At 44.4% G+C, this 21,056-nt stretch overlaps 1 protein-coding gene across 2 annotated transcripts in view; it reads right to left on the reverse strand.

Moving 5' to 3' along the window:
- CD109 (CD109 molecule) overlaps positions 1-17,730 on the reverse strand; it is an 84,428-nt gene extending 66,698 nt beyond the window's left edge. The window contains exons 1-2 of one of the 2 annotated variants that reach the window (XM_052781703.1): positions 17,623-17,730; positions 15,918-16,078 (exon numbers count right to left, since the gene is read on the reverse strand). In XM_052781703.1, coding sequence (XP_052637663.1) covers positions 15,918-15,933 — 16 coding nt within the window. In that variant the 5' untranslated portion in view covers positions 15,934-16,078; positions 17,623-17,730. Of the gene's footprint in view, positions 1-15,917; positions 16,079-16,395; positions 16,557-17,622 lie in introns of those variants that run through there. The other variant, XM_052781702.1, reaches the window with a different exon arrangement.
- Between the last annotated feature and the right edge of the window lie 3,326 nt (positions 17,731-21,056).

Genomic DNA, 21,056 nt, shown 5'->3' on the forward strand with positions numbered 1-21,056 from the left:
TTTGCATTAATCTCCTCTGCAGTTTAGCAGGCGACTACTTTTCGTAGTCATTTTTATCAAGATTAACAACTTTCTAGAAGGAATAAAAAAGGAAAAGACTTTAAACTACACGTTATTAGAGAAAGGCAAAACGGCAAAAAACTGGCCATTCCCTCTAGCGGTAACCTCCTACCTGGTGGTTTCACTGCTATGAAACAAAGCCAGCAGTGTGGCAGTATGTCTGTGCCGAGCCATTGCCTCTACAACAACCTAAAGCTGCTTCTTCACTGGGCACCAGCTCTCAGCCTCCTCTGCACCAGATACATCCACTCCACCCCTTCCTCCCTTACATGGTTGATAGAAGATGTGCGATACCTTTCGCAGGGCTTCAAAAGTATGAACTCCAGTCTACAGCAACATTACTTCTCTGTTTGGTGGGGTCTGATGTCCATGTTCTCTACTTGAATATTTTACTTTACATTCACATAGACTGAAACACCTTTACAATCTATTCAATCCTCTACTCCACCCGAGTTATTATTCTCCACTGATTCTGCAGCTCAGATAAAAGCTAAAATTTTCAAAACCATGCACAGGATTTACCACCCTTAAGCAAAGGAGCACCCAGAATTAACCATCCTCACTGCATTACATCCCCATGGCAATAAGTAACTAACATACTAATGTATGTGGGTTAATATAACTTATTATTGTAACTATTTTAGATAATGTGGCCTCAAATATTTTTAGAATCGAAATAAATGTGCTGTTAAGCTCCTGGATATCATTACAACATGGAACCATTAGTGCCACAGCTTTTATTTTAATTATGTAATGTATTTTACAATAGAATAGAGTAGAATAGAATAGAATAGAATAGAATAGAATAGAATAGAATAGAATAGAATAGAATATTTCAGTTGGAAGGGACCTCCAACGATCATCTAGTCCAACTGCCTGACCCCTTCAGGGCTGACCAAAAGTTAAACCATGTTATCAAGGGCATTGTCCAAATGCCTCTTAAACACTGACAGGCATATCACTGGATCCCAGGGAGAAGAGCTCAGCACCTCCCTCTCCACATCCCCTCCTCAGGAAGCTGTACAGAGCAATGAGGTCACCCCTCAGCCTCCTTTTCTCCAAACTAGACAAACCCAAAGTCCTCAGCCGCTCCTCATAGGACATGCCTTCCAGCCCTGTCACCAGCTTCACTGCCTTCCTCTGGATGCATTCGAGTACCTGAACATCCTTCTTAAATTGTGGGGCCCAGAACTGCACACAGTACTCAAGGTGAGGCCACACCAATGCTGAATTCGTCGGGATAATCACCTCTTTTGACCAGCTGATTATACTGTGTTTGATGCACCCCAGGATGTGGTTTGCCCTCTTGGCTGCTAGGGCACACTGCTGACTCATATTGACTCATATTTTCTTCTGCTGATTCCATTCAGTTAGACTTTTTGTATCTCCTAAAAAGCAATGGGTTTATACCCATCTTTTACTCATTTGTTTCATGGAGTAAGCAAAAAAAATTGAATTAATTTATTTCATTTATGTCCTTCTTGATCCTGGACATAAAAGCATTCCAAGATGAAACAATCACTTGACTTTTGAACTCCAATAAATGTTAATTTTAAAAGTCAAGGAATTCTTTCCTTTGACAGTGGCAAACAGAAGGAAGTCTCGATGGACTGAACACAGGTTGTCCTGGCTGCTGCCAGAGTGCTAAAGGAAAAATCCCATCCAATATGTACCACCTATTCAAGTTATAACCTGGGTTAAACCAAATGACTCATATCGCACAAATGAAGTTTGTGGGTAGCACACTCCAGTACTTCATTCTGGTATTCAAAAGCTTAACAGGGATGGGTGGCATCGGGGCCTAAGCAACACAGTTCTTTCCACAGCATGTTTATGCTACTGTCAAAGCCACAATTTTTTTCCTATCATCCCTCTCTCCTCTTCACTTGAAAAGCAGTCCATGCAGTCATTGACTCTGAGCAACCCCACCAGCCTTTAAAGTTTTGCAGACAGGAGTCTCAGGCAAAATACACACTTCTTTTCTCAGTAGCCAGCAGAGAGGGCACCCTGCCCCACTGCATGGTGGCAGGGAGCCCCACGCTTGGCCAAGCTTGCTTGGCACCCAGGGCTACAGGACAACCACCAGCTACAGAAGAGGAATTACACAGTCCTGCAGAGTACCCGATTCGTAGGCAGCGTAAACCCCTCTCCACTCACTGATGTATTTATTCCCAACATCTACCCAAACAACTCCATGCCCGAACAATCACAATAAAAGAGACATCATTTTAGCTAAGGGAAACTTAGGTCTTCCTAACTCAGGAGAGACAGAGTTACTGTTAACTAGAAAGAATTTTTTTTAAAGGATTATGATATTTCACTGGTAAAGGAAGCTGGATGTAGGGTAACTAGCAACAGCAGAGATGGTATAAAGCTACCTCCTGAAATTTCTCTCACTTGTATACTAAAAGCCTAACCCTGCTCTAGTTCCCATCCGTCTGTGAAATAAGGCTGTGCTAAAGCTGGGCTTTGTAAGACCACAACCCGTCACCAGAAAAAAACAACCTTTGTCACTGCTGATAATCAGTTATTAACAAGGAACAGGAACATAGTTTTCTGTACCACACGCATCTGAGTGGATATGCACATCGTAAGTATTGCTACACTAGCTTTAATCTATCCATCACAGCTAATTATAGCAACGGCTATAGCAGTGACTTCAGTACGTTGGGAGACACCAAGCACAAATCTGATATTCATACCATAGCCCACACCACGGGGTTTCTATTTCCATCTTTACCCACACCAATGCAAACACACTAGTACAGACGCACCGCAAGGGCAGAGCGCCGAAGAAGACTGCTACACATCGCCCTGCGCAGCATCTAACAGCTTTCAAAGCAACCTTTCACGTAACATGGCAGGTACTTTGCAGCTTTCTCATCAGGGCAGTGCCTGCTTGCCTCCACCCGTTTCGAGAACAACTAGCATGCAAAAGACAGAAATCTTAAGGTAGAAATACTGGGTTTCTTCCATGTTCCCAGGCCTGGGAGACCTAACATCAGGTCTGAGCCTGATACACCTGTGATGCAGAGGGGGAAGCAGTTGGGGAGGAGGGAGATTTAAATCACAGTCACTTGTCCTTCGTGCAACTTGGAAAGCATTTTACATTCTGAAGCGGTGTTGGGGAGCTAAAGCCTCCCAGGCTGCCTTGATAAAGCCCAGAGTGCCGTCTCGTTCCCAGCCATGAAAATCATAAAAGAGCCTCCAGGGCATGAGGTAATCTTCCAATTCATGTCACTATGTAATTATTTTGTTAGGAACTGAGCAGCCTGGGCAGATCCGAAACTTTTTGGCGTTGCGGTGAATCTCCCTGTCATGCAAGATTTTCCCATGTTCTCAGAGACTACCAAGCTGCAATCAATCCCCTGGAGCTCTGCTCAGCTACGCCCAGAGATGGCTTCGGATGTGCTCAAACAAGAGCCGTAGGCAAAATATTTCTTTTATGCCAATGCTGAATTGCTTAAATTCACCACATTTTTCTGTCCACTTGATGAATTAAATTTACATTTTAATTGTACAGCAATGTCAGGTTTATAAGGAGTTAACCAAGGTCCAACAGATAGCGCATGGCACTGCTCTGCTGGAAGCTCTGCTCTCAGGCAGCTGGACACTTCTACCCACATGCAGTGTATAACAATTCCACATGATTTACACATGACATCAGTCAAGCCCACTGTCCCCAGAAATGGCAACAGCTGTCACCCTCTTTCGGCACATCCCTGCAAGGGATCCCTTCAGTTATTAAATATAGCTCCCAACGATTACAGGTAACTAACTCCAGGCAGTAGAAGTAGGTTTCGAAAGGAGCCCGGAACAGCCACACCACCTGCACCATGCATCACAGACCATAAAATGCTTCCTCCTGACTTGTCACGTCTGCTCTCCGCAGCAGCGGACTAACCAGCATGACTGCAATGGGCCACGGAAGGGAAAGACCAGGCGAGAGTGAGAGCATGGGTCCCTGCTACCGCAAGGGATTAGTTAAAGAAAACTCCCAGCTGGGAGCTGTGCCCTAGCTGAAGGAGGAGGCAGGAAAAAATCAGTGGACTGTTCCAGGCTAATCTTGAGGAAAGTTAAAAAACAACCAACCAAAAAATCCTCACAGAAGTCACATGATCCTTCAAGAAAAAATATCCTTCCTCGTCACTCGCAAAATCATTTCTCTCACAGAATTCCTGAAGCTTGTACTGTATTCATTCAATAAATACTGCACTGAGGAAATACACGGAAATACTGTGGAAACAAACGCCACATTGTCCTGCCTCCTTTTCCTCAGAGTCCTTGGCATTTAGGACAGTCCAGCAGAAGAGGAACCAAAAGCGTAGTACTGACATGTCACCAGTACAGACAGCAGTAGGAAATTAAGTCATCTTTTTAATGTACCTTGCCTCCATGCCATTTTTTGGAGGTCTAATAGTATTGTTATCAGCAAAGCAAATAGGAAAAAATCTACAGAGCCAAATACATGCATGGTTTTTTAGACTTATGGAGAGCTGTACAAACGATGGCATCTTACATTCTTCCCATTGCACGGGCCTGACCCAAACCCAGAAACTTAGGCTACCCCTTCTTGAGCTGATCCCACCAGCACTAGGACTAGATGTAAATATTTCAGCTTCCGCTCCCCAAAAACGATAGAGGTTCCAGAAAAATGACTATATGGCTTGGCACAGTGAACTAGAGCTTGTGTCAATATAAATCAGTACAGCAGCACTTCAGTCTCTAACTAATTTACACAAACTCAGGTCTTGACTCTATATTCTAGCTCATGTGGCAGGTATCGCTACAGACTTTCTCACTTAACCTTTTCTACCTATATCCTCATTCCTTCTTAGTCCAGTGTGAGAACAGAAAAATATAACTGGAATCACTTCAGATTGATTTACTGAAATGATGCCACATCGTTCTTCTGGCAGCTGTGTTCACATATCCGTGCTTAGGAAATGTTTACAGAAAAGCATTGTCTTTGCAGTGGTAAATGGAATTTTTTCTACCGTGAAGTCTATTTCAAAAACTCACATCAGAGAAATAAAAAATAATGTTCTTCAATGTTGTCGTGGTTTAACCCCAGCCAGCAACTAGGTACCATGCAGCTGCTCGTTCACTCCCCCTGCACCCAGTGGGATGGGGCAGAGAATCAGGAAAAAAAAGTAAAACTCATAGGTTGAGATAAAGACAGTTTAATAGGACAGAAATACTGATATAATACTGCCCGTACACTGATGTCCACTAGCAATCCCTATTGCATGCGTTTTGAGTCCTGTATTGCCCCTCCCTCTATTGTCTGGCCCAAATTTAGCCATAACCTAACAGCAGTGGCTCACGTTATGTATTTTGGGCTACTTGCATAACTAACCAGTATTAATTTGGGTGCTAATTTTAGGATAATAGATGAGGAATATAACACATTTAAAGAAAACTGTGAACTTGACAGATCTGCAGGCCTTCTTTTATGAAGAAAAAATATTTTTCACTCCCTGGACAGTTTAGGCTTTGGTATTTATGCTTCCTTCTTTTTTTTTTTTTTTTTTTTTTTTGAAAACACAAGAAAAGTATGTATTTTGGATAGGAAGAAAAATCTGGAAGGACATTTGTCCTGGTTTTGGCTGGGATAGAGTTTATTTTCTTCCTAGTAGCTGATATAGTGTTATGTTTTGGATTTAGTATGAGAATAATGTTGATAACACACTGATGTTTTCAGTTGTTGCTAAGTAGTGTTTATACCAAGTAAGTCAAGGACTTTTCAGCTTCTCATGCCCAGCCAGCAAGAAGGCTGGAGGGGCACAAGAAGTTGGGAGGGGACACAGCCAGGGCAGCTGACCCCAACTGGCCAAAGGGGTATTCCATACCATGTGATGTCATGTCCAGTATATAAACTGGGGGGAGCTGGCCTGGGGGGATCACTGCTCAGGAACTAACTGGGCATCGGTTGGCGAGTGGTGAGCAATTGCATTGTGCATCACTTGGTTTGTATATTCCAATTCTATTATTATTATTGTCATTTTATTATTGTTATTATTATCATTATTAGTTTCTTCCTTTCTGTTCTATTAAACTGTTCTTAACCCACGAGTTTTACCTTTTTTTCTGATTCTCTCCCCCATCCCACTGGGTGGGGCGGGGGGGTGAGTGAGCAGCTGCGTGGTGCTTAGTTGCTGGCTGGAGTTAAACCACAACAAGAGTGTAGGGATATTTTCCAGACAACCAGGACAATTCATGAAAAAAAAAAAACTTCCTCCAGCTAAATCCAAAGGTTTTTCCCCAATCTGCTTTTACACCATGATCAGAAGAGTGGTGGAAACAATCATAGAAAGCACAACCAGAAACACTCATGGTCAGGACAGAATAGATACAGATTTACCAGAAGGTGTGAAGAGAAGGGGTGCTGTCCTTCCTTTCCTCTGCCCCCTCACCACAGCATTCCCTGTGTCTTTCTACTTCACATGGCAAAGGAGTCGTGGTACCTCCCTGCTTGTCCCTTTTACCAGTTCAGCCCTTCTTCCCTCACCAGCACTGTCAGATCCACCCCTGGGGAAAACCACCACCTCCCACCCCCTCAGACAGACAGACAGACGCTGCTGATGCTGGGCGACCCTTCCCTTGCCCTGCCGCATCCACGATCCCTTCCACAAGCAAGCACCAAGTTTCCTGCAGACTGGCCCTTCTAATTTCTTTTTAGACTTAGGTTGTATTTCAGACATTTAATTCTCCACTCAGTCTTCTAAAGTAAAACAACCAACTCGATGGATTATACCACTTTCAGCTGAGTGGTCAGAGAACGGCCAGTTGCAAGAACACAATACTTTAGAACACTCTGTGGTTTATCTGAGGATAATGCATGGCAGGTAGGAAAACAAAACAGCTTCATATTTCTAAAACTAAATCACCTCTTTAATCAGAGACCTTCTGACAGCTATCCAGCAGCTACCACCCCAGACACTTAAACACAAGCACAGGCTCTTTCCAGCTTTTTCCTGAGACCAGCCTCTAAGAGCCATCCATGGACTTTTAGTCATGCGCATGACATTATCACTGCCTACCATACCCAAACAACTATATTCCCATGAATTATAAATTTAGAGCTGTTAGCAAGACAAGTTTTGAATACTACAGAGAAAACTTTTTTGACGTCAGATCCAGTCTATGAAACTATGCAGACAATTCAGAATAATCTCAGACTTAAGCCTTTTACACAACTAAATGGGAAATTCATTTCATTCACTTCGGTTCTCCCTTGGTGACTATACACAAACTCAAAGGCATCTGCACATCCGGCTTTCAAGGCACTATTGGCCATCATTATTATCCATTCTGATGTCCATGGAATAAACACAGACAAAGCCACTATCATTGCGATTTAAAGCAGCTGTAGTTTTTAGTTTACATAGGGAAATCATACTAGGACAAAATGTGGCTAAGACTGTCTATGGCAGAGATTTGGCGGTACTAATACCACCCTCATCGCATCAATTGCTGCAACTGGAGCAAAATTTCAAAGTCAAGACACCTCTCAAACTCATTCACTGCAAATAAACATTCAGGAACTATTTAAGTTTCCTCTTAGAGGGAGTGAATGAAGAAGGTTTGTTTTCATATTGGTTTTCTTCCATTTTCTGGAATGCATTCAGAGTCTGTGATGACAAAGCCACATAACTTTTCTGAGATCACAAAATCATTTAGATGTATAAAAATATTACCAGAGACTTCCTTCATCGGTAAATAAAGACAATATAAATCCCTAACCATATAAAACAAGCACCTGGACCTCACAGCTGCACCTCCAGGAAGAGAGAAGGGAGAAGGGGCCTGTCACTCTGGCCACATTTTCTATGCACTTACTTATTTGGACTGCAGTGAATCTAGGTGAGCCAGCATCATCTCTTGCCGTGTACTATTCAACCTCTGCAGATAGGATCTTAACTCTGCCTTCACAAACAGGTAGTCAGGGATAGCAGAGCATGGGAACCAGCAACACTGCCAGTGCAGATAGTCATAAGAGTCTCATGAGAAGAGAAGTCACCTGTGTATGCCTGAAGACCCATGAATTTCCCAACTGCTTCCTGCCTCTGCAGGTACTTCTATAACCCTCTGCAGCTACTTCTATAACCCTCAACACTTCGGCTTGGATCTCTTTCTAATTAGACACCACTAAGGACATCACCCTAGACCCATCTGGAGATCCACTGTTAGCTCCCACCTCTTTCTCTTTAAAGCTACCTTTTATGTACCTGAAGTGTAATAACCAGGTGCCTAGCACAATTCTCCCGACACTTCACCCCAATTCCTCCCATCCCTCCTCAAATGCTTTCCAGAATGTAGAAGAGACTCCCAGGGTCAAACCAAAAGTTTAGCCCAAGGTCCTGTCTCCAGCAATGGTCAAGGACAGACATCTGAACAGCATAAAAACAGAACAAGTACACAGTGACCCTTCCTTAGGTACTCTTCCCAGCCTATGCAATCTCAGACTTGGGGCTTGAAAAGGCAAAATTAGTGTCTTTATATTGGACCAGCCCTTGATGGACTTTTGTCTCAGGAATTTATGTAATCACATTTTCCATCCACACCACCTGGGACACTGAGTTCCACAATTTATTTCCATCTCATGTGAAGGCCCACCTTCTTCTGTCCAGTTTGAACTTGTCTCTTGAAAGATCTCCGACCTTTCCCTCTGCTCTCCCCAGAATTTCTCCAGTTGGTTCACAGCCTCCATGAGGAGTGCCCCAAATCAGGCACAGCATTCCCCAGGATGCCTAATTAGACCTGTGAAGATTACTAGAATACTTTCTCATAGCTTACAGAAAATATTTCTGTGTATACATACTGAGTATAGCATTTGCCTTCTTGTTTGAGCACCCCAGCATTACTTACAAGCTTTCACTTTTTGGTACCTTTAAATCATTACCCACCCCACACACACACTCCCTCTTCTGCAGGACTGCTGCCTCACCCTCCCCATCCAGTAAAAGCACACTCTTTTATTCCTCAAGAGCAGAACTATGCAGTTGCCCTAGTGAATCACACTCCAGTTTTTCCCCTAATCATTTCCCTTATTGCCAAAATGAGTTCAAAATCTAATTGTTCCTCCCAGCATCCTTGCCACCCCTTCACTAATCTAATAAACATTATAAACATTCTCCCTTTTTCATCCTTCTCAGTCATACTGTACAATACAGTTTCAGGGCAACCCATTTCCAGTTTGAGAGTGAACCACTTAGACCTACTTTGCAAACATTGTTTTCCATCCAGCCAAACGTATTTAATAAGAGTTCCATGCTGTCCTCGCTTCCCCAGCTGGCTTGTCAGAGTGCCACGCCAGACTATCAAAAGCCTTACTAAAGTCAAAATACAGCAATGTCCCACTTCTTTTCCACCTACAACCCCCGCCAGCCCATGGTGGAGCACATTTTCTTTGCAGGTTTTCAATCTTCCAGAACCTCTCTCTTCACTCATGCTCTCAAAACTTACCTAGCAGTTTTAAAATTATTTCAGTCAATTCCCTAAATATTCTACAGGCAATTTTATCAAACCTAAACATCTACTTTACCGAAGTACTCTTTAACGTGTTCTTCCCCTTTTGTTGCCTTAATTCTTAACCCTTTTCCATGGCAGTGAGTTGATCCTCTCAGCGAAGACTGAACACTTACTGCCTCTCAGCATCACTGACCAATGCCCATCTCATCAGAGTGAGTAGCAAGCCCCATCCTTTTCTAGCTTTCCTGCTACCAATATGATATTTAAAAATGCTGCCTTCTTATCCTTCACATTCTTTCCTACTCATGGTTTGGCCTTTCCAGTTTTGTCCTTTCTTACCCAAGCTACTCCTTTAAACCCAACCTTTGTAATCTGATCTCATTTTTACTTTATACACACGGTTTTCCTTTTTTCTGTTGTTTTTTGGCCAATGATAAGATCATGTTTAGTTTATTTCTTACCTTTCTGCTATGTTAGGGTAATGTGTACTTATCCCTTTAATATGAATCCCTCAAAAGCTTTCTCCCTTTGCTTCCCTTCCTTCTTGTTTCTGATAGCATCTTACCTCCCAATTCCTGTTGTTTATTGGCATCGCTATTTTTTTCCCCCAAAATTCACAGCCTTTACTTTGTTCTTCTCTCTCCTCCCTTTCCCAAAAGCTGTAAAGCCCCTCCAGTTCACAGTAGCAACAGGGAACCCCACACTGGCATATGTGATATTCCCTCCTCTGTAAGAGCTGCCCCACTGCCACCATTTCAGCTATGAGTGAATTATTCCACCCTTCGCAAAGTACTGTGAAACAGCCTATAGCGCTCGATCTGCCACACTCTCCTTGGCTGGATATCAGTGAAGAACATGGTGACCAGAACGACCTCGCATACAAACACATAAGCCTTGAGTGACAGAAGGACTCTTTCCCTCAAATCTCAAACAGCATCCAATCAATAAGATAAAGCTCAAGTACTGGATGGGATTGCTACTTCCATTTTTCCGCAAACTACTTAATGGGCCTGTTAGCAGGATGGATTCAGCAACAGGCACAGAAACCTGTTTTTTTGTCTTATCGGTACTCCAGCAATACAAAAGCCCGTAGGAGAGTGCCCTCTTCTCTACTAGCTCCCTTGTCTCTGGATCCAGCCCCAACACTTCCTTCCCCAAAACTTTTCCTTCATTCTGATTTTGCATAGGTTATCTGCACATGCTGACTATTTAACAACTTATTTTTCATGAGGTACAGTTACACATATGTTTGGAGGCGGAAGTTATGGACACAAAATCATGGGACTCCTGCTCTCTTGCTGTTTGGCTTTTTAGGCATTGATGCAGAGTTAGGCAGAAAGGAGCTCTCTCACTAAACTCCCAGCAAAACCTGTTACCCCACAGATTTTCAGCATAGATTTTGTGGTCACCAGTGAGTCAGTCATTTTATTCTGAAATAAGGTACAGAGGCAACTAAAGGTTAACAAAAGGGACTGGTGTATTTAGGCCATTCATTCCCATTTAGCTGTTACTTTACAACTTACTATTCCTAGTGTTTTTCACTGTTTCACACACAACGTGGTCAGAACCATATCATTAAGCATGCAAAACATGCCTTCTGGTAAAAGCAGATTCTCCATTGTCTATATGGATGATCACTACATGTCTGAGCTTGACAGACGTTCTCACAAACGCTGTCATGTTTCGTAAATCCTAGCTGAGTATTCACCATGCTCTAGCCCAGTAACCTCTGTTAACAAGTACGTTTACTCCTCTCTTGAAGTACAGAAAAGCAGTTCAAATTAATTAACACGTACAAGTAATTCACAGTGAACTAAACTACACATGCTATTGTAAACCAGATTCTTCAGTTCACAAAGTAGTTCTCATTCACCATGCCTTAAATACATTATGTTGTACCTTTAAATACCAGAAGCTCTAACTAAATCTTATTCTTAAGAATTAAAAACGTTTACGCAGTGTGGTAAATGATGACACTTCAATACACATCAAAGCTTTTCTTAAAACTAATTTGTTTTTTCAACTTACATGCTACTTACTCTTTCCAAATCATTCCAGTACCAACAAGGAAAACAGACTTTTCAGAAGCTCTCACAATTAAGGTATAAGGTTTCTCATACACTAACACACATTGCAATGTCTGGGTAGCAAACCCTGTAAGACAACACTTCTTGCCAATTCAAACTACATCTTTATTGATCAATGACTGGATAAATATGCATGGCAAGAGTCACCCTTCACTGTAATCATTGAAAATCAAGACATTCGTGCATAAAATTTAACTTGCCTGTCTGTCATTCCCATCTTTTGTTGTTGTTGTTGTTGTTGACCCAGAAAACCCAACGGCTCAAATTGCACATAAGCCATTGTTATCTTCTGCAGTCATTTTCAATCAGGCTGAGGATCTTTCTGATACTGCATCTCCACAGAAAATGTGTCAAGACTTGATACAGTGCACAGAAACAGCTTTAGTTAGTGCTTTGTGTTTTTCTGGAGTCTGCTGCAGACAATGGAAAACCTATTCTCTCCTGGTGACGCACTGACTTTTTTTTTGGTTGTGCTTGCTCACACAAAGTTTACCTGTAGCAGCAACATCCTGCTTGCAGACATTCAGTTGGTCTGTTTTCACTGCATTTAATCTAATTAACTTAATTTCTGTACCAAAACATTGGTCTTAAACAATCTCACTTGCTACAGTACATTTGGATTCTGGAATATTGAGCCAAGCTCAAAATATCAGCACTTCTTTAAACGTGTGTGCATCCAGACTTTCTCCCTCACTCCAAAGAATACAAACTAGCCACTTATTAACAAATACATTTCTTTTCTTTTTGTTATGTGAAAAGCACAATAAAGATGTGAATCAACCTCCACTGCTAAAGCCTTTCCTTAATGGACAATTTCCCAAGAATCACTCAGATATCAAAATTTCACTTCCAGTAACATTAAAACAGCGAATGTTTTATCAACCATCAGAAGGCAAGCACATAAAGCAAGAGTTATATTACATAAAGAAAAAATAACTGTGATTCTAATTCAACAAAATCCTTTTACAGAGCTAACTCAGAAATTTAGACTGGCACATGTACCATACTGAGCTGCTGCTGGAGAACCAGAGCGCATCCTTAACTTTAAGCAACTGCAGATGCACTTTTCCAGACAGGTATGTAATAGCTCTTGAGCTTAGGTACTTGGCTGAACTCGGCCTGCAAGATTAAACAGTGCTAATAAAAATAGTGTCCTCAGCCTGTCCTCTGTCCCCAGCATCCAATTCCCAGCTCTGTGCCCACCTCAGTTGCATCAGCACAAATGTTGGCACACCAAACCAGGGAACATGTCTGCCTAAAAAAATATTCAACAAAATAAAAATTTTAATTTTCAGTCAGATCAGTTTCTCAAAGCAGTTAATCCCCTGCTTTTGCTGTCACCATGCAAGGAAAAATCTAGAGCATAATTGAGCCAGCATAGGCAACAGTGCCACTGAATTTACAGCCTAACCAAGGTAAGTGAGCAGTTCCAGTTTTCTGGATATTCAGCACAGTCAACAACTTCAGTTACACTCTGCCTCCCTTAATACTTACTTTGCATAGACACATGGCAATAAAAGTCATCAAACTCATGTGCACCGCAGGAACAGTAACACCAATGTATTAGCCACTCTGTGTAACCTAATGGGCCCAAGTGACAGATAAAGCAACATTTTCGGGGCATTAATATATGCAGCAATGATGTCATTTAAAGAAGATTTTGTGTGCCTGGAGATATGTTTGGGTTTTTTCCTTCAACGGCAACAGCTGGCCTAATAAAACCTCCCCCAGTCTTCCTTTAGTCACATTCTTAGACTAACACAGCTACAATATCGCTACATATTTTGTCTTAAGGTTGTTTTGCTCTTCAGTGAAGAATTTAAAGCTTTAGAATCTTATTCTGACAAACTGTTTTCTCTCTGACAAACTGCTTTCTCTCTGAGTAACTCTATTCACATCTGATCCACTCCTGCAGCACCTTTGGATACGCACTTTCAACACTACATCCTCTGTTACAGGGCAGCTCCCTTGCTCCTGGCCCGTAACAGTTTTGCTTACACATTCGTTCACAGAGAACAAATGACTAACAGATTATATAACTTGACTTTAAAGAATGGATGGCCACATACTAAATTTCAAGATTTTTTTGCAAGAGGAAATACACTGCATGCTTGGCACCTTTTTTTTTTTTTTCCGTTTCATTTATCAAGTAAAAAAGCATGGAAAATTCAAATATATATTTAAAAAACAGGAAAAAGATTAAAGATTATCAATAAGTCCATGCACTTCAAGTAACATGCTATAGCATTTCTCGTTTTTCCTCACTATATCGAGTCTGATACAGTGTCACACCTGTTCCCCTGACTTCAGCAACTCCTAGTGTCAAGCATCGTTCTGTGTGCTGTTCAGATAGAGACATCCACATATTTTCACATGCTTGGAATTACCAGTTGCTTGTCTGCTTTTTAACGTTGAAAAGGACAACAACAGACAGGTTGAAACTCATGCAAGGCTCACTGAACTTGATGTTAAACAGAACAGAAGCAGGAAGAAAAGGAGAAGACAGTTTTTCTTTTAAAAACAATAAATCAGTTGGTTTGGGTTTGTTTCGGTTTGGGTTTTGTATCAAAATACTGGCAGGAAAGGTTTGAAGAGGAATTGTGAACTTAAAAAGGCAAGCTCACTACAAATAGCATAATAAACACATCAAAGTTCTTTTCTCCACAGAGTAAGAATGTTCCTTTATGCACTGCTGAATCCTCTGCAATGTCTAGTCCAACAGGCTTGGTCTGTACTTTTGAATAAGCAAAATCTAAATATGGCATGCAGTGTGTTATGGAGACTTAAGATTAAGGACCATAGGCATGACAGCCAATCTGTCTTGCATGCAGATTTTAGGTGCTAGCAAATCCATTCTCCTGAAGTCATTGCCTTAGGCATACATCACCGCAACTATTAGTGTTAGATTTGGACACTAACAGATCAGGTGTATAAATTTGATTTAAATCAGGAATGAACATTTAGATATTTTTTTTTTTTAATCAGCCATAGCATTACAGGAAATTTGCCTCAGGTTTATGCTTTTACACTGGCTGCTGGAGGACATATACCTGATAACAATATAAAATTAGAGTGGATGAACAATACCCAAACTGAAGTAAAACCTGCCAATGCATAGTTCTGGAAAACTTTTTCAGAATATTTGAAATAGCAAGAAGAGTTTTGATCAGATATGCTTTTCTGCATCACGGGGCCATGAGTTTTTTGATCTGGTCAAATGCACTCCATCACACTCAAAGCCTCAGTCTTCTCTACAGGTTGTGAAGAGAGGTGAGCTTTCATGCAGGCTTTGAAATGAAGGTGTGACGCTTCCAATTAAGGCATCTACATTAACTATAAGACATTAATAGAAAAATTAGTTGGCACCAACAAGAAGAAAGTGCATTATAGCAGAGTAGATTTTTCTGGGACCTCATACTGCACCCAGACTCTCTACTTTTGACAAAAAAAAAAAGCTAGAGTTTGGGTGTCATTTATATTGCCTCATACTAAGAGCAGTTCGAAAGCTGGATTATCCAGACAAAATACTTTCTCTCTCATGAGGGCAAATCTCAGGCATAACATCGCTATGCTTCTGTTCCTAGCTGGCCTTTATGAAAAGGAGCAATAGCCAGGATATCTCAGCCCTCCAGCTACTCAGAACTGCCACAACATCCTCGGCTGCCCAGGGGGCATACAATAAATCAGCCTGCTCTAAGATTTACTTATCTTCAACCCCCAACCTGTCCCACACTTCAGTTCTAGATCCTCAAAAATTTGTGTCTGCAAATGCACACAGCTTCCAAGTAACGGTGTCTGACACGATCATCTCCACTTTGCTATTGTCCTCAGGTTCTCCCTTTCTTAAGGCATGAGAAGCAGCCAGCTCCAGCTGCCGTATCACCTTGTTTGTTCCACCCTTATCATTATCCCAGTTGCTTCCACCTTGCACCTTAACAACAAGCCTACCAGTGAGCACCTCCTCCTGTACTTCTTCTTCAGCGGCCCCACTACATGGACCAGAGTGCTTCCTGGCTCCTCAAAAACCCCATATCCATCACACGTCGCTACTATCTGCTTATTTTCAGAGTTTACAAGGAGTTAGCACACCCCTGCAACCACTCACTGCCCAGCTCGGTTGCCCACCTGCACACAGAGACAGCAGAGTACACCATTATTTTCCCATAAGTGCCCCCTACTTGGCAAAATAAAGTTCCGATTTTAGTACCGTTTAGAAGCTGTGTTATTTGGCGAGCAACAAAATACTTGTAGCAGAAGGCAGATCTAAATCCTTCCAGGCCAACTCCATTCTCTTACCTTTCTCAAAGACCATCTCCCCGCTCAAGATGGTCTCGTTATCTCTGATCACTTCTCCCCTCACGGTGACCTGTGCGGGGCCGTCCGGCAGCAGAGCCACCCCAACAGTCACGTTTGCTCCAGGCCTGATGTTCCAGGGAACTGCCACCAGGAACGTAGGTCTGGAAAATCCAAACGGGCAGAGGGAGAAAGGGCAGGGAGTGAAATACAATCCCCCCAAAAAGTAACAGCGTCCACACCATAACGTTCGATACATGTCGCGAAGCTCTCTCCGCTGCGGAGGCTGGAGGGGATGCTCACCCACCAGGCGCTCCCGAGCGCACCCAGGGTTTGCAGGACGGGGAGAAGGCAGCGCTCCTCTGCCCGCTTTCCGGACAGGGCGCCGGGGAGCCCCCGGGGAAGCCTCCGCGCCGGGCGGGGAGGGGAGGCGAGCCGCCCCCCTCACCCGCCCGACCCCAGCCCACCCGGCCCCACATACCCGGCCGCCGCGGAGCTGCAGAAGAAGAGGAGGAGGAGGAGGAAGAGGAGGCGGACAGCGCTGCGGGGCCGCGCCATGGCGCTCCCTGCGCGCTGCCCCGCGGCCGCGCTGGGTCCGCCGCTGTGCGCAGGGCCGGGGCCGGAGCCGGGATCGGGACCGGAGCCGGGATCGGGATCGGGACCGGGGCCGGGCGGGGGAGGGAGGGAGGGAGAGAGGGAAGGAGGGAAGGGAGAGGCCGGCGCTGCCCCAGCGCCAGGCAGGCTCCGCCGGCGGCAGCCGCATGAGCACCCGCGGGGGCGTTCCCGAGGCCGGCCCGGGGGAGAGCGGGGCGGGGAGCCAAGCGGCGAGATCTGTACCTAGACACATCCACGGCCAGGGATGCGTTTCTGCTCCCCGCAGCCCTCGCACCCCACATCTTCGGGCGGATGCAGCTGGGGAGCGGGTGGGATTCCCAGGGGAGCACAGCATCCTACAATAAAAAACCCGCCGCGCAACATCCTACAATAAAAAACCCGCCGAGAGTAATGTTTTCTGCCTGGGGCATCCGGGGGAGTGGCAGTCTGTTGTCGGGAACTGCCCGTTTATCGATAAGGCTTTGCTCTGCACAGATTTGGAGGGGCTTGGAGAGCCCGCCGAGGCGCGCTGGCATGGGGCTCAGGCTCGGAGGCAAGTCGGGAACGGTTCTGGGTCTGAACAGGGAGAACGATGCTGGCAAAAATTCAGGGAGCCTTGTAGCTACCTAAACGTGAACCGATTGGTAATGTAGCTCCGGCTGGACTGTCCTCTGTGCCCAGTATCTGCAAAATAAGGTCATGCCTGCATATGCATCTTAACCCCCCCTTCAGAGTCCAAAAAGTGCACTGATGCAGCTTGGGTGAGATTCTGCTCCTTCAGCGTGTCCACTGTAACTGTGTAGAACAGACACAGATATCTAACAATGTTTTGATTTATCTGAATTCTTTCGTCCCTGCACAAGTCTAATACACTTAGAAATTCCACCCTGTTCTTGAAGTCTGCCTCTTCAGAAGCGCTGGGCTGGCACCCTCCACATTGTGTTACACAGACAAAATGCAGTCAGTTATAGCCCTGAATAGAAGCATCATGTTTTGTTCTTAGGAAAATCAGATATGAACAGTAAATGTACATAAACACTGTGTTCTAACAGTATCCCAGGTGGTCATGCAGTCTTTTCACATCTGTTAAACTTGCTTTTGTAAGTTTTCATACCTCTGCTGGTCCTTTTTGGAGCGCCAGTCTTTGTAGTGACAGGAGAGAGGGTGCCATCTCTGTAGACTAGGGAAGGGGTAATATTACAGCAACCACAGCTCATGCCTGGAAGGTCAGTCTTGGCAGCTCCTCACCTGCAGAAGGTGCATGATAAGGCAAAGTTTGGGAGATGCTTGCTGTTGTTATTTGTAAGTCCTTAACTCGTTGCTTGTGGCAGGGAAGATCAACACTCACTGCCACTCCTTTTCTTGGAAAATTGGTGTGGAAAAGTGCCTCCAAGTAGTGCTGCATCCCAAGCACCCCAGCCTCAGACGGTAAAGCTACTCATAGTACACATTTCTGCGGTCTCTGGCACTGAGCCCAACTGGCACTCCACTCTACCTGTCAATACTAATCAGCTCTCTTAGTCTCTGAAACAAGGTGGCCACATCCAAACTTCCTATTGGGTATGGTCCATGCAAACCCCAAACCACACCACAAATTGTTTAAGAGAGCACTTGCTGGCCAGGGCAAAACCGTGCCGAGGTCAACTTGAGGGCAGAGACAATCAACTTCCAGTCCCAAGAACATTTGCTGGCACTGTTTAATTCGTTAGCATGGATGTAGCCCAAAAGTCCATTAGTGAAAGTGCTTGCAAACGTCACAGACTTTGCCCAGTTGTGCAACAGTATCGTGGACTCCCATCTTGCCTTTTTTTTCCTAAGGGATTGTTATTTAAAGATACTTTTGTGTATGTATTTGATCTCTTCTTCTACAAGAATACCAGTAAAGGAATCCTACAGCAGGAAGTAAGAGAAGAAATTGATTATTAATATTAGAATTTCATCTGTCCTGAATAGACTTATCATGGATAAGAAATGGATAAACAGAAATTAAGTGTTAGATGCCATTCCATAACAACATGCAAGCTCCATTTCTTACAGGTATATATCCATGTACTCAGAGACAGGTTAAATTAATGGAGGACCACCCTACTACTTGCAGGTCTCTGAAGCCCCGAGTCCTCTGAACATACCCCTTCATTCCCTTCCTAATCCGACATGGAGTTTCCTCTGCTGGAGTTATACCATCCACTGATTCCCTCTGCCTTGTCAGAAGACACTTAAAGTCCCTTTTCATCATTTCATCTCCAAAGAGGATATACTACGCTGTAGGTACATGTAGAGGGTTTTCATGGTTAAACATACCATTTAGGAATCAAATGTGGTACGTAAGGATTCAGTAAGTTCCCAGTAACAGAAAACTTAAACACATAATAGCACAGTTCAGACATCATTTTAAGAGTCACGTCTTACCAGCATCTAAACAAGGTCTTGATTTTCAGAAGTGCTCTGTAGCTGCCAGTTTTCATTGTAACATAAGCTGTGATTTCCCCAAAACACCACTTCAACTCCTACATTCTTCTATCAAATGTGGTCCTTCTTTGGTGCCCTAACAACACTAAATACTGTACCTGAACAGGGAGTAGTTACACTGTGTGATGGTTCCCGTGAGAAAGCCAGCCCCAGGAACCCCCTCTCCCATTCTCCACTCAGCACCTCCCAGCTCTGCAGTCCGCAGCCTCCCAACCCTACTCTGCAGCCTATCCCATACAGCTCTCTCCAGAGAGAGGCTTACTTCTAATGTAGCTCATTTCAGTGGCCCCGTATGCAACACAGCCCTACAAGTGGCTATCAGCACAGTATGTAGGTGGGAATGTATTGGCTTTGTGCGGCAAGGTTTTGGTAGTGGGGTGGGGTTACAGGGGTGGCTTCTGTGAGAAGCTGCTGGAAGCTTCCCCTGTGTCCAACAGAGCCAATACCAGCCAGCTCTAAGATGGACCCGCCGCCAGCCAAGGCCAATCCAATCAGCAATAGTGGTAGCACCTCTGTGATAACACATTTAAGAAGGAAAAAAGTTGCAGGGACAGACAGAAACAGCAGCCGGAGAGAGGAGTGAGAACATGTAAGAGAAACAACGCTGCAGACACCAAGGTCAGTGAAGAAGGAGGGGGAGGAGATGCTCCAGGCGCCGGAGCAGAGATTCCCCTGCAGCCTGTGAGGAAGACCACAGTGAGGCAGGCTGTCCCCCTGCAGCCCAGGGAGGTCCACGGTGGAGCAGATCTCCACCTGCAGCCTGGGGAGAGAGAACCCCACGCCGGAGCAGGTGGGTTCCCAAAGGAGGCTGTGACCCCATGGGAAGCCTGCGCTGGAGCAGACTCCTGGCAGGACCTGTGGATCTGTGGAGAGAGGAGCCCATGGAGAAGGTTTTCTAGCAAGACTTGTGACTCCATGGGGGATCCACACTGGAGCAGTGTGCTCCTGAAGGACTGCACGCCGTGGAAGGGACCCACGCTGGAGCAGTTCGTGAAGAACTGCAGCCCGTGGGAAAGACCCACGTTGGAGAAGTTTGTGGAGGACTGTCTTCCGTGGGAGGGACCCCACACTGGAGCAGGGGAAGAGTGTGAGGAGTCCTGCCCCTGAGGAGGATGAAGCGGCAGAAATAACGTGTGATGAACTGACTGTAAACCCCATTCCCCATCCGCCTGCGCCACTGGGGGGTGGGGGGGGTAGGTAGAGAATCCAGGAGTGAAGTTGTGCCCGGGAAGAAAGGAGGGGTGGAAGGGAGGTGTTTTGAGATTTGGTTTTATTTCTCATTACCCTACTCTGGTTGATTGGTAATAAATTGAGTTAATTTTCCCCAAGCTGAGTCTGTTTTGCCCAGGACGGTAATTGGTGAGTGATCTCTCCTGTCCTTGTCTTGACCTACAAGCCCTTTGTTATATTTTCTCTCTCCTGTCCAGCTGAGGAGGGGGGAGTGATAGAACAGCTTTGTTGGGCACCTGGCGTCCAGCCAGGGTCAACCCACCACAGGGAAACTATGGACCATGGCAGATACGAGGTAAAACAAGGAAATTTTAAGCCAACTTCAGCCCTATAGCCAGTGTATGCTGTAACTACACCATATATCTCAAGCCTCCTCTGCACATTCTTCTGTATGCAGAGAATAAAAGTGAGTCAAGGGTAATTGGAAAATAAGCATAGTTATACAGAATTGGGCTAAGCTGGTATCCTATTCGTGCTCACTAAGTGTTAAACTATTTGTTCTGCTGGACTTGACTTGTGTTTCAGGTAAGCATAATTTATCACACAACCTTACCAATTACAGGACTGTTACATGCCCCTGCGATCTGTTAATCTGCTAATTTCCATTTATGGTTGTCTACACTAGGGTTTTGTTATTGTGCTGCTTTTGGCTGGGATAGAGTTAATTTTCTTCATGGTAGCTGGTATGGGGCTATGTTTTGGATTTGTGATGGAAACAGTGTTGGTAACACAGGGATGTTTTCATTACTGCTGAGCAGTGCTTACCCAGAGCCAAGGGCTGTTCTGCTCCTCACCCCACCCCACCAGCGAGGAGGCTGGGGGGGGCACAAGGAGTTGGAGGGGTTATAG

Source organism: Harpia harpyja, chromosome 3, assembly GCF_026419915.1.
Source record: "Harpia harpyja isolate bHarHar1 chromosome 3, bHarHar1 primary haplotype, whole genome shotgun sequence".
Lineage (NCBI taxonomy): Eukaryota > Metazoa > Chordata > Aves > Accipitriformes > Accipitridae > Harpia > Harpia harpyja.